We start from the raw sequence: 14,298 nt of genomic DNA, 5'->3' as shown, positions 1-14,298 counted from the left end.
GCTAATTTTATATACATATAAAGTGATTGTTTGTGCTACTTCATGTCAGCTTGGGGCTGTAACCCCATGACATTGGCAGTTCATGTAGTGGTGAGTCTTCTGCCCATGTATCAGGATTACAATCATGCAATTACACAATCTCTCATTCTTCCCCCCTTGTGGCAGGGAGCACAAGTGAATCAGCTTTTGACATGCTTGGTGTTCTCAGGACTCATTCTGACAACATTTTTATAAGGTACTTTTAGAGAACAGATAAAATCTCATACTATACATCATGCTGAAAATTGCCAAGTGAACACAGGTGTCAGTCTCCAGCTGTACCATAAGAAAATTAAGCAAAGTGGAATTGCTTGAAAGGCCTTTTTATGAATAAGTCAGGTTTTGTACTGACTCTTTGACTCTGGGACTCAACACCATGCACAAGCTCTTTGCACAGGTCCCAGGAGGGAGATTCTCAAATGCAAAATGATGTGGTGTGAGAAGGGATTTTCAAAGGCTTACAAACCAGACAGGTGAGGAGAATTGAGCCTATCAGACCTTTTTTCCTGCCTTTGAAAATATCTAAGCACCCTCGAATAACGATTTTTTCTGTTAGCTGTCATAGCTGTCACTGATTTTTTCTTTTTCTTTCGGTAGTCCAGTTTATAATGCAGGGCAGTATCTGAATGAAAAGAATAGACACTGTGTTTATCCCGTTTCTTAACTGGAGACCAGGTTTGGAGCTTGCCAGGGCTTATATTCTCTGTATCTTTCCTATCAATAGCAGGACAACCAATCTGACTCCTGAAATCACACACACACTTGGCCAGAGAAGCTACCCCAGTATCTTGTTTCTGACACAGGCAAATTGCAGTCATCTGCAGGACAGTGTATGTCTAAAGCCATACGGTGGTATTTTCATGATGTACTGCTTTAGTTGCCATTGACTTTTGATTCAAGGGCTCTGAAGGAAAAAATCTGCTATATTAGTATTTTATAGCCCTTAATTGGATTTTCCTCTATGCATTTGTTGAATAATTTTTGAACCCATTAGATAATGTTTCATGAGCATGACTATAAAGTATCTTTCATATATTTTTGAATAAATAAGAGAAAGAGAATAAAATCATACTGAACACTGTTTTGTGCTCCTGGCACAGTCTTGACTGATGTCACTTGTTATAAAAATTATTTCTAATCCCTCATTTGGCACTTTGATTCTTTATCTCATTTTGCTGATTTGACTAACAGAGCATCATTTTAGTGTAAGGCTCTTCGAGAACTTCAGAATTTATACAACATGGAAAGCCACCTTTCCTGCTTCAAGAGCCTGTCCATAGGTTTTAGCAATTCCACACTTCACCCCAAAGATGAGGTGGAACTGAAAGTAAAGACAGATAACCAGATATTTCTGTAGTTTGTAGAGGAACAAAGTATCTGGGGCCACAGTCTAGGGAGTATGCCAGAGACAGGTAAAAGATTTGAAATCAGAGCAGGAGAGCCTGGATACCCCTTTTTGTGCTTGCATTCACCAGCCTACATGTAACAGCAGTGTAATAATCAACTTTGTCTTCAGACGAGGCTTTAAAAAATGTATTCATTTCGACAGCCACTGCTTTGTTCAGTCATTCCCACTCCAGTGCGCTTATCCTGTGTATAATATAGGGTATCACAACTGTAGTTTACCATACAAAGAAGGCATTTACTAGGGTATCTGTGTGTCTGGTCTATAAAAAGTGTCGCTATATAGTTAATATTTAAACTCCCTATCAGTATGCCTCGATGTTTGTAGGCTTGAGACACAACTTACCAAAGCCCGCAAGCTCTAGTGCACTGAGCCGCCTTTGTGTGTCTGGGCAGATGGGTGGGGGGAATTGTGTATTGCTGACTAATGATCTGAAGATGGCAGCATTGGGTGAGCTTTGCACTTTCTTGGCTAAGCAGGGCCCTCTTACAGATAAAATTGTAGTTGTTGCATATGGCAAATTTATAAATCAGCTTTTAATTTGAAGGGCTTTTCTTAATGCTGTAGTTTGATACCGCAAGTTAGTAGTAGGCAGACATATTGCCATTTATGTGTTTTATTTTTTTAGTTATACTAAGAGTATAAGTCTTATAAATACTAAAGATTGGCTCTCACCAGCAAGTGTTGGCTCATAAATATGACTCCCTTTTATAACATGTAACAATTATAATAACTTTTGAACGAATATAAAAGAAGCTCCCTCTCTACGTACTGTCTATCCATTAAGGAGGAAGTGGAATCAAGTCCTACCTGTCTCATGGACAGGATACAGTTCACCCTGGACATCAGGGATTGCTCTCTCCTGCACCTGTGTTAGCTCTTTGTCTTCTGCGCTTTCCATCCCCTGGAATGCACATCCTTCCCTCCACTGGCCCTATAGATTGCTAAGTGGGCATTTGACTTTCTCCTGGCAGCAGCATGACATTGGTTTGGTCTTCTTCAGCCTAAGAGAGGCCAGCAGTAAAGGTGCCCCACATATGGGGACAAAGTTCTGCTCTTACAGATCTAAAACAAATACCCGACTGCTTTTTAGCTGCTGTTGGTTTTAAGAATGAAAGTGAGCATGATCACTGTGTTTTATCAGGAGTCAAATCCTGTTGTATGTCTATCAGAACATTAACATTCACATCATAAGAACTACTACCTGATAGGTTCCTTTAAGGAACCTTGAGGAAGAGGGGGGCAAATTCAAAGATGTTGGTGGGATTTAAGTGTAAAGCTGAGTAGTTAGTTTCTGACAGTGTCAGCATGTATACAGCCAGGCCTGTGGCCTACTGATAGTTCTTCTGGCAAAATATTTAGGCAGGGAGGCTAAGTTTGTACTCTTCATGGTAGGTCTCTCAGCTTCACTCATTACTTCTGTGATGCCTTTGTTATTTTGTGTAACTGGCTGTTTGTCCCCGAGACAACATTTTTGGAAACCAGTTGTCTTGGCTGCCTCCTAAGTGGTGACATCAGCTCACTGGATGTACTGAAAAATTTTATGCCAGCTTGATTTACCTGAGTCAATAGCAAAGCTGAGGTGAAAATTTGGTTTTTTTGGGTTTGTCTCTTTGTTTTGTTTTGTTTGATAATATTGTACTTTCACCTCCCTTCATGGATATCTGTGTTTGACTGCTGTGATGGGATCTGACTTAAGACATTTGAAGTCTCTGCAACTGTTCCTTCTTCTCAGCTGACTTAGAAGGTTTGGATCAGACACAGGGTTCATGTTTTTATTCTTTTTTTATTATGCCCTTCTGCATAGTGCTATGCTGTATGAATCACTAGATCTACAGAAACTTTTATGAGGCTAAGCAATTAATAATTTCTGAATTTCTAAAGATTTGTTGAACTTAAAATAGCTGTTAATTTCTGGTCTTCTACATTTAACATGATACTCAGTCTGGAAGAGTTGAGAGTTAAGGAGGAAGTGAGTGGAAAAAAAATCATTGTATTAGGATGCATTCTGAAGTTATTTTAAAAAATTAAAATTTAGTCCAAAATATTGTTTTTTTTCTTATCCTAAATTCATATCTCCTGCAAAGACATGTAAATCTTCTAGGTTCAGTGTAGTTATGCCCCTTTGCACCAAACCCGAAACTGTCAGATAACGTAATAAACACAAACATGTACAGGGATATGTGTTTATAGATGCGCAATACTTTCGTATGTTTGAACTCAACTTCCTAAAACCTTCACATGTAGAAATAGTTACTATCTTAATCTCAACTGTTTGATCTAATATCAAAAAGCAATCTTGATGTGTCGTAACAAAACCAAAGTAAAACTCAGTACTATAGGAGCGAAGGGACCATGATCTTTTGCGTTTAGTGGACAGTGGGCCGTCGGTGCTTCTTATGATCTTCCTAATTTGTAACATTTAACTTTGTTGAGTGAGTACAGCAAAGTTGGGTGCAGTACTGTTATGTTGGTTTAGCACATCTCTTTTCACAGTTTGTCATCTGTTTTACAGGTCAGATATGTTACCTGATTGAATGTAGACCTAGAGAGCAATTGTAATTGTTCAAGTGAATTCATTGGTCAAGTGAATTCATTTGACTGAGTATAAATTTCTTTCTGCAGTTTAAGAGGCCAAATGCCATATTCATTCTTTATTTATGACAGAATAAAATCTAGTGAAGACTAAGGCCACAGCTCAAGAAGGCTGTTAAGTGCACACATATAATTAAATTCATTCTAGCTCAAGACGGCGCTTAAGTATGTTGCAGACTTTAACGCAGTATCAGCTTGAGTGTTGGGGTCCCTCCCCTGCCGTGTAGCCCTGGGAGAGGGGCCCTGAGGGCACAGACACGGGGTTTCCCTGCCCCTGCTCAGCCTCGTTCCCATTGGTTGGTTTGTGTTCCCTGCGCGGGCAGAAGGACCCTTGGTCCCGTGACTGGAACAGTTCCTCGGCAGAGCCCCGGCCATGCGGCTGGAGAAATAAACATCTCTGAAACATCTAGCAAGAATCTGTTTGTCCATATATATTTCCTTTCCACGGGACGCCTGGTTTGATATATGCGTGTTGCAGTATCCCCACTGCAACACTTGAGCTTAAAACTGAGTGATCTTAGAGATCTTCAGATGTTCCTAGACAGTCATGCCAACTACCTTGCAGGATTTTATTTTAACGCATCTAATTTATTTCTCAAGGTTTCAAGTATCTCTGTGGGTTACTATCAGCACCTTTGATACCTAAAAATGATCTTCCTTGTCTGTTCTTAACTGGCCTTGTCTGTTCCTAACTGGCCATTCCTGTGAGCTGCTTGGGTGCCCAGACAAAGAACAAAATCTCAAATTTTTGTGCAAAGCTTCCTTACTGCTGAACATGACATTTCAATTACTTAGCAGCAATAAAATACTTTATCTGAGATTATATTCAGAATAGGTAATACTACAGAAGTGGGACAAACAAGTGAATATGGTACTGATTGTTATTGCTGAAGTGCCTGTTTGCAACTGTTTTATTTGTATCTGAATATCTGTATATCTTACAGTGCTATTTCTTTACGATTGAATTTGGCCTTTGCAAGCAAGAAGGACAACTGCGTGCTTATGGGGCAGGACTTCTGTCTTCTATTGGAGAATTAAAGGTATGTACCCTTAAAGCATAGTCAACTTTAAATCTTAACAATATAATAGTTGAATATAAATATATTGACTTTCAAATAACAGTTAAAATCTCAAGATAAAAAGCTTGTATTTAAAATATGGTATTGACCTAAAAGCTGTGTTTGAAATATCAGCTGGCACTTGAAGCATGAAATGGACTTGTGAGGCCCAAAGTACCAAAGCAACTATAAACTACAAAACTGATTTCTATTTGAATTTTCATTTCTTGTAAAAGGAGGCTCAAGGGTTCTAACAGGTAAGAGTGCCTTGGGCTCTAAAAGCTTTGTTTGGATGAGAAGCACATATTTTTAATACCCACAAAAAAGTGTTAAAAATCAGACATGATTCTGTTCTAAGTAATCCAGTGTACTCGAGTGGATTAATTATTGATATGAAGAGAACAACTTTCATTAAGTTCCTGATTCAGTAGACTACTCATATTAAAAATTAAGGAATATAAAGTCATGTTGAAAGTTGCCTGTGTGACAATACATAGAGCCCTATTCTTTTAAGGATGAAAGTGTTTAACCTTGTATGGTGTGAGTAGTTGTAGTGGATCATTTATTGCCTCTTTTTATGCCCAGAAAACATAGGAAACAGGAAAAAGTATTTTGTCACAACTGTAGTATTTTGGTACATAATACACCTCTCTGTTAGCAAAATAGGAGGGAAGGGTAAAGAGAGGGAGGAGTACTAACTTCAGGGACACAAATGAACTCTTGGTGGCTTTGCAGGTAAACATTTGGATTTAGAAAGCATATATGGAAGAGTATTGACAACTATTTTGCAATATACCTATTGTTTATTTGTGTTTAAACATCTTCCCAGCCTCCTGGGCTGGCTTTCAGTGAACTACCTGGCAGTTTAATAGAAGTATCTCAGTCCCTTTTTGCTGTTTGTTTTACCTGTAACTGAGAATAGTTGTGGTAAAGCTCATTAGTAAGACTGTTATTCTTCCAGTAGTAAAAAATTTGATGAAAATTACCATCTCCAGTATTTTTTCTTTGATTGCATTAGAGTTGCTCTAAGTTCTGTGCATACTTCAGCCACAGAAGCATTCTGTATCTGTCTGGCAAAGCTTTATACTCACAGTGCAAAGATGGTTAAATGAAAAGAGATGAACACATCCCACTTGTTTTCCTTTGGCCCAGCAACATTCAGTGCTGAGCCCCAAACTCTGCAGGATTCCATAAAGAATCAGGCCTTTTATTTAAACTAACAGTTAAGGTCACTAGGTGATGACCCTGAAAATTCCTACCACATCATCTACAAAATCTAAGGGCATAAGAAAGAGGAAATGAATAGTCAAGAACATAATAAATCTTCTACCATCAATGTCATAAACAAATGCATTATTCTTGTCAAGTCTGTGTATTTGGTGCCACACATTTCTGATCCCAGACCTGTGTTCTTTGCTCAGCAGTAAACTCAGAGTATAAATACAAAGAATAATCCTTTTGAAAAGCAACTCTAAAAGCTAAATAATCTGCACATTAATGGACTATATTGATCTGCTACAGTGTTGTGGCCAGATATAGATCATAATAATTTTGCCATAAGTCAATAATATTATATATTTTTCTATTACAGTACATATATATTTTGTGGATATGATGCCAGAAGGGACTATTAGATCATCTGATTTGACCTCTTGTGTATCATAAGATACTAAATTTCACCAGATCTTGCATATACCATACTTACTTAAGTTAGACATTTCAGTTACTGAGAAACTAAGCCCTTGTGTGCTGTGGGAACAGAACAGCACCAACAAGTAGACATAGACTCCATGAAGGGACTGATAAGGTGAAAAATGTCCAGAAAGTCTGTGGAAATGTGCTCCAGGGTAGAAAAAAAGGTAAAATTAAGGAAAAAAAATGCAAAAAAGTACTAAGTTTTCTGATAAAATGACCATGGGAGAAGCCATTTCTAGACCACAATCCTGGCATGAATGTGCTTCTTGTCAACAAGATATATTAGGCAGGTGCTTAGGAAGGAGAAAGTCTGGGCGCCCATGACTTTGGTACACAGCCTTGCATCAAGCCGTTGTCACTCTCTACTGTTTTTTGGGAAAGCAATCTCCCTCCTAGCACCTACTGGGAGGGCAGATTTCTTCCTTGACCTGAAGGTGTCTGAAAAGTCATGCTAGCAGACTGTTGTTGAGATACTGATTATATTATATATATTATATATTCTGATTGTAACTGAAATCCTTATTGATGGCAGCAATTGCTCTGAAAATGATGAGAACAACACTGGCTATTTCAGTGGTGAGTGGGGATGAATAGGAGACTCAGATTGCATGGCCATGACGTCTCCCCCTCATGCGTGCAACACTCGTACTTCTCATAGGTGTCAGAGTGAAGACAGAAAGTTATTTCCTTTCAGAATTAACTGCTGCCATACTTAACACGGGGGTGACTGTGGCCCATAGAAGAAGTTCAAATACTTACGTATCCCTGTCACTAGGAAGGCAGATCTTGAAATGTTGAATTTTGTTACCTTGACTTTAGAGTCATAGAATAGTGTAGGTTGGAAAAGATCTCTAAGATGATGAAGTCCAATTGGTAACCCAGCACTGGCAAATATGCCACTAGGTCATGTCCTCAAATGCCATATCCACACACCCTTTAAATACATCCAGGGGATGGTAACTCAGCCACTTTCCTGGGCAGCCTACTCCAATGTTTGACAACCATTTCAGTGAAGAAATTTTTCCTAATATCCAATCTAAACCTCCCCTGGCACAACTTGAAGCCATTTCTACTTCTCCTGTCACTTGTTACTTGGGAGCAGAGATCAACACCCACAATCTCCATGCAGGTAACTGTAGAGAGTGAGAAGGTCTCCCCTGAGTCCCTTTTTCTCCAGGCTAAACAAACCCAGGTTCCCTCAGGTCCTCATCATTGTGCTCCAGAACCTTCCCCAGCTCCACCACCCCTCTCTGGACACCCTCCAGCACCTCAATGTCTTTCTTGTAGTGAGAGGCCCAAAACTGGACACAGAACTTGAGGTGCGGCCTCACCAGTAGTGAGGGACGATCACTGCCCTGGTCCTGCTGGCCACACTACTGCTGATACAGGCCATGATGCCACTGGCCTTCTTGGCTACCTAGGCACACACTGGCTCATGGTCAGCTGCTGTTGATTGGCGCTCCCAGGTCCTTTTCCACCAGGACACTTTCCAGCCACTCTTCCCCCAGCCTGTAGTGCTGCTTGGGGTTGGTGGCACCCAAGTGCAGGATCTGGCACTTGGCCTTGTTGAACCTCAACAACGGGCCTCAGTCCATCGATCCATCCTGCCCAGATTCCTCTGCAGAGCCTTCCTGTTCTCCACCAGAACAATGCTCCTGCCCAACTTGGTGTTCTCTGCAAATTTTCTAAGGGTGCACAGGCATTTTTTATTAATATGCTTTTGTGAGCAAGAAGAAAAGCCTTTCTCCAACTGCTGTCCCTATTAGCTCTCTTTTCAATGCAGCACTATGCACAGGAGATAAAATGGTGGCCAATTTTATGTATAATTTGTATAAATTTCTAGAAATACATGAGTCTATTAGCAGGGTAGAAATGGTGAGCAATATTTGGGCTGTCTAGAGGAGTGAATGGCTTGTTCAGTCATCCCTGTTTCTGTGCTACACTGCTCCACTGCTCCACTTTACAAATCTGGTTAATAGCTCTAGTAACAAAGAACTGTAAAAGCTAGAGAAATGTGGGCAACAGCCTATCAATATAGGATTACCTTGAAATCTTTTTCCCCACTTAGTATTTAGAATAAAATTTCAGATAATGAAAAATGCATCTCCTGATATGCATGCTATGGAAGCATCAAGTAAAAAAAAATTAAAAGCACAACAAAATAAGGAGAAAGAGAAGATTAAAAATGAAGCCTGGGGGGGAAAGAATAATACAGTTAGTAGTTATACAATATTCTGCCTAATATAGTCAGGTTAACTCCAGCTAACACTATTACACAGTATGTATTTGGGGCTTAGAGATAAGGTGGAAATAATGTACATTTCAATTATTAAAACTATTTCTAAAAGGCAGTTCAAATGTCTTCGGAAACTTTAATCCATTTACTTTGTGTCAGGCTCTCTTGAACTCTTTCATTAAAGGAGACTCCTATCAACTTCAGTTGGCTGTACATCGAGTCATGTATCCCTGTTGTATGCTTCTACATTGAACAGAGACGTAGACTTAAAATCTCTCTTTATAAATTTTTAAAAATCAAATACTGTATCCAATTGTATTATTTTGTTTTAATGATAATTTATTTTAAGAAATGCCAGCATTAGAATTTATAACCAAAAAGATTCAAAGGCAAATTTTGGCTCTGTTTTCTGAAGAGGATGAAGAAAACAACACCTGGATCCCAGATGCTCATTTAAAGACTCTAAAAAGAGAGTTTTTTCTGTATTTTTCTAGACAATATATAAAATTATACTGTTGAACAAAATTTTCTGGTAATATCATGACACTGTCAGATTCCCAACTTATTTTGTAGATAAGCAGGAAAACATTTAAGATCAGATTTTTCAAGACTCTGTGTACTACCCCTGGGAAAACAAGGCAATAAAATCAGTACTGGCACACACACAACTTCTCACCTGTGTTCCTATTCTGCCCTTCTGTACTTCTCAGACAGTGCAGGATTTATAACTCATCTCAGGTTTTCCCCTTGCTAGCTGAAGGTTTTACTTTTTAGGTTTTGATTTATTTATTTTTTTTCTCAAAACTGAAAAGCTCTGAGTTGTATTATTGCACTCAATTTTTATACTCAAAGGTGAAATTACAAGACCAAACTCTTTTTTCATGTGTCAGTGATAGTGGTCACTTAGGAAATGATTCACAGTTGTACATTGTAAATGCCTGATGCCATCTGACATGCCGTAGTATTTCTGACCAGCTGCCACTGCAGAAATGTCTAAAAGTCTTCTTTAGATCCTGTGCTGTATCTTCCATTCTCTGTACAATGCATCAGACAGCCTAGGCCCTAGAGACCTGAGGTTAGGTACCTCAATCACTCTTTTGACCTTTCATTGGCAGGGAGTGGAGGCATTTGTTTATTGTTCTGCTTATTTTCAGTATGGATGATTGTCTAATTCGTAAGCTGTCTGATACTGCTGCTTTTTCTGAGAATCAGTGATGATTCATTTCTAAGTTTCACTCCAAATTCTTATTTCTCGGACTGGAGTAGACTCACCAATAGTTTTATTAGCATTACCAGTACAGTCTGTAGGAAGGGGCCATTAGAGGCTGTTATCCCAGATCCACAAGATGGTGAGATGCTCTATTTTACCAAAAGCTGTTTTCCACATGAACGTTAGTCCTAACATCTCATTGGAGGTGGATAACAAAAGAAGTTCCTGATGGAGAAATCTGTATTGGGTACTTAGTCATTTGAGTTCACTAAAGAACTGAATGGCCAACCAAACCATAAGTGAATAACGTATTTAAAAAAATGCAGGCTTGCAGTTGAAAGCTTTTGGACTCACCAGACCATTTTTTTTGGTTGAGATTATACAGTTCATAATGTTGAGAGTGCCAAGGACCAGCATTTTAGAGCACTGTAATGTTTCTGATAAATGCTCTGGTCAGCTTTGAGTCAGTGTCTTGACCACTCTAGCTCACACTAGACAGTTAATGGTCTCTCTGAAGGTTTGTCTGCAGGCTCAGTTCAGTTGCTTAACTCTGGCATTGCTGGTGTCAGCGTATCAACCCAATAGCAGATGTTACAGATGCCAGGCTGTGGAATTTAAAAACACCATCCAGACTTGCAAAGATGGAAACATTGCTTTGGTAGCCATGACAATTCCTACTTGATCTAAGAGGCAGAAGAACATATCCTGGAAGGGAGACGGTATCTTGGGCGGGAATTCATCACAATTAACACCCTTTGTTCCCAAAGTGCAATCCTAAGAATAACTGATCAGTTGTCACCTAATTTTGAAGGCATGTCTGAATACTTTACCCTTGGTTTCCAGGTTGCATGTGTTCTGCTGTCTTCACGTTCCACTCTCTGCAGAGTTGCGTTGTGAAGCAGCAGCTCTGTTCATGTATAACTAAACTGGGATCCAGAAAGTATGAGTCATTTCATATGGATAATCTGAGGAGAATAATAGAAAGGCTTTCTCAGAGGACATCCCCTGTGATAGAGTCCGGCTTTCCTTCTCTTTAAACTCTCTCCTTTTATAAAATTAGGGCTCAGTGATTAGAGCAGTTGTTCACACTGTAGGAGCCACTACAGTCGAGAATCCCTTATTGACTCTGATAACTTCAGTCCCAAAGACTGGGCCTGGCCTATCAGAGGCCATTAGTAACTAGAGAAGTTAACACTGTCCCACTTTCTGTTGAACCTTTCACAGTACAGGAAAGAATTCTTGAGCCAGAAGTAGTCAGTTCCTACAAAATCATGGCCTGCATCATAATCTTGATTTCCTGCAAGGAATCAACTTCACTCAGTTCACTCAGAGTTTTGAAACTTTGTGCTTTAGACATTTGAGGCATCAAGTCTTACCTGGAAGTACAAAGGCACCTTAAGAGGGGATTTTTATCTATAGTTACCCTGCCAGGGAATCTATTATAACTCCTAGTGAAAAAAGGCAAATTCATTTTGATAGGAGGTAAATGCCTTAATTTATAAGCATTCAATCACACCATGTCTCTGCAAAGAGAAAGTGACAACAGGGATATAGGCAGGTGATCCTGTTCCTGCAGTCCATTTAGAAGAGGATGATGGTTGAGAGATGATTTTTTATATTTATTTTCAAACCTGTTTAACTGATGGCTGGCTAGAAACAGCAATCCTTGTGAGAAGGAAAAGATACATGTACTAAGGAAAGTTAATTCCCTGACATTTTAAGATTCCATGCATTAATTTTTCATGTATTTATTTTTGGAGAGAGAGGAGGTGGGAGGAAGAGCCTCTTGTTCCAGTTTTCTGTCCTGTTATTTGTAGACTGCAGGTTGAGAGCTAGTATGATATTTTCAGAGCCTTTCACATGGATTTAGGAATGAGCATAAGCAAGAGCAAAGATAAAAGTTTGGTGAATACCTTAGGGTCAATACTTTACTCCACTATAAAGAATGTCCATGCAGATAGAAAGTAAAGAAATCAGAGGCACCTTCAGACCTCTGGGATCTGCTTCCTCCCTGTCATTTCTTTATGCTTTTCATGCACATCTTCACTCTATGTAGATGTCAGGGGACTAAAGAAGGTTGAAAGGTGACCTAAATATGCTCTCCTTCCTTACCCTCTACTTCTGTAACAGAGCACTGAGAATGAAAATATGTGTGCTCTAGAAGATAAGGTAGATCCAAAAGCCAACACAAGTATTCAAGTTGGAAGGGAAGCTAGAAAAGATTGTCCTGGAAAATGTCTCAGTACCTGATTTTCAGCTGAAACCTCTCTTTTTCAGTGGCTTGTGCAAGTCATATAAAGAGAAAGACTAATCAGAAATCTCTACTCTGGGTAGAAGCATTTACCTTTTCTGCCCAATGTCTCTTCTGTACTTATCTATGCCTGTTTGTTTCATTATTTTTTCTTTGCAGTACTATATGAAGCATTATTACTCAGGTGTGTGGCAGAAGAGTAATGCATTTCATTGTCATGCAATACATTGGCATTATTTAATGGGATTTCAAATTTGTAGTTTCACTTTTACTGTCAGGAAAATAGTATATATTTTGGCCTGAAAATGTAAAGCACAGATTATGTAAATAGTTTAGTCAGACCCAATTTACCCACCAAGACAAGGATGAATTCTGCTAGTTAAATGAGATTTTGAGGACATACATATTTGTAATTGTATAGATAATTTTTCAAGAATGGTTATTTGGTGACTTTCCTTTTTCCATCTGAACATTTAGGTCTGTATGTGTTCATGGCAGGTGAATTGCTAACCTCCTCTTTATTATTTTATTATTATGGGGAAAAAAATCTCCCACAGTAAGAGCTTTTTAAGTAACAAATTCTGTTCACTTTTCAAACAGAAAAAACACTGTGTGTAAAACAAGATGGGTTACCAATTAGTGGGAAACATATAGCACAGCGATATAAAAGCTGTATATATGAACAGCTGCTGTAGATACACAGCAATATCAAACTCCAGTTTAACAGATACTGTGGTGTATTTTGCAGCATGCTCTCTCTGACAAGGCCAACGTGAAAACATTCGATCCAAAGACAACCTGTTTGCAAGAATGCCTTATCACGACTTTCCAGGAAGCTTACTTTGTTTCAGAGAGTTTTGAAGAGGCCAAAGAAAAGATGAGGTAAATTATTTTCCCGGACTCAAAAATCTAATTTTCTCTTCTTTAACAGTTGGGAGAAAAGAAAATAAAGGAAGATAATTTTCTTTTTTTTTCTTTCAGGGACTTTGCCAAATCAATCGATCGTCCCTTCTCTGTGTATTTCAATCCATATACACAAAGCATTGAGATTCTGAAGGATACCAGGAGTATAGAAAATGTTGTCCAGGACCTCCGCAGTGATCTAAACACTGTATGTGATGCTTTAAGTAAAATGAACAGATATTTAGGGATTTGATATGTTTGGCACTGTGATTTGCTGTCAGTTGCTCTTTCTGTAGCCAGTTACATCACATGAGATGGCTAATTTCTCAAACCCATCAGTTTTCCCTTTACAGCTTGGCCTGTGGCTTGCATCACTGTGTAGCTCTGTCTAATGGTAATGTGCAGAGAAACCAAGGCAATGCTAATTTGTAAATGCAACGTGGAATGTGGCAGAATATAATCATCAATTCCTCAGCACAATGTCATGTACAAGTATACCATTAAAAACTTTCCTGGCAATGGTTTGGTTTCCATAAAATGATTCACTTCAATGTTTAAGAAATGGTGTTGCTGACTTCATTAGGTCTGAGTTTATTTCTTCATAATCCCTTGCCTTCCATAAGAATCCAGAAAAAAATTGTTTGCAACATTTTCATTTTTTTGGTAAGAAATCTGTATCTCTTTCTATAGTGGTAAAGGCACTGTTTTGTCCATTTATCTGTAACAGAACTTAGTGTCTCTTCTGACTGAACAATACAATTTATATACCAGTAGGTGTCAGAGATCAGGAAGGATATGTATTGGTACTAAAAGGTCTGTGAACATTATACATTTTGAGAACTCACAACTAACAAAAGTTCAATGTGACTGAGCAATTGCAACACAGTAAAAAAAAAGAAACCTCTG

General features: G+C 38.8%; 1 protein-coding gene across 1 annotated transcript in view; it reads left to right on the top strand.

Annotated features, from left to right (window-relative positions):
- The window catches only part of TPH2 (tryptophan hydroxylase 2), a 51,176-nt gene extending 37,222 nt beyond the window's left edge, over window positions 1-13,954 (top strand). Inside the window, exons 9-11 of the mRNA XM_032107739.1 lie at window positions 4,984-5,079; window positions 13,238-13,371; window positions 13,471-13,954. Coding sequence (XP_031963630.1) covers window positions 4,984-5,079; window positions 13,238-13,371; window positions 13,471-13,645 — 405 coding nt within the window. The 3' untranslated portion in view covers window positions 13,646-13,954. The remainder of the gene's footprint in view (window positions 1-4,983; window positions 5,080-13,237; window positions 13,372-13,470) is intronic.
- Window positions 13,955-14,298: the final 344 nt, after the last annotated feature.

The sequence above is a fragment of the Corvus moneduloides genome, chromosome 4 (assembly GCF_009650955.1).
Source record: "Corvus moneduloides isolate bCorMon1 chromosome 4, bCorMon1.pri, whole genome shotgun sequence".
In the NCBI taxonomy this organism is placed as follows: Eukaryota; Metazoa; Chordata; class Aves; order Passeriformes; family Corvidae; genus Corvus; species Corvus moneduloides.
The sequence above is the reverse complement of the archived record's forward strand: the minus strand, read 5'-3'. Positions and strand labels throughout refer to the sequence as shown.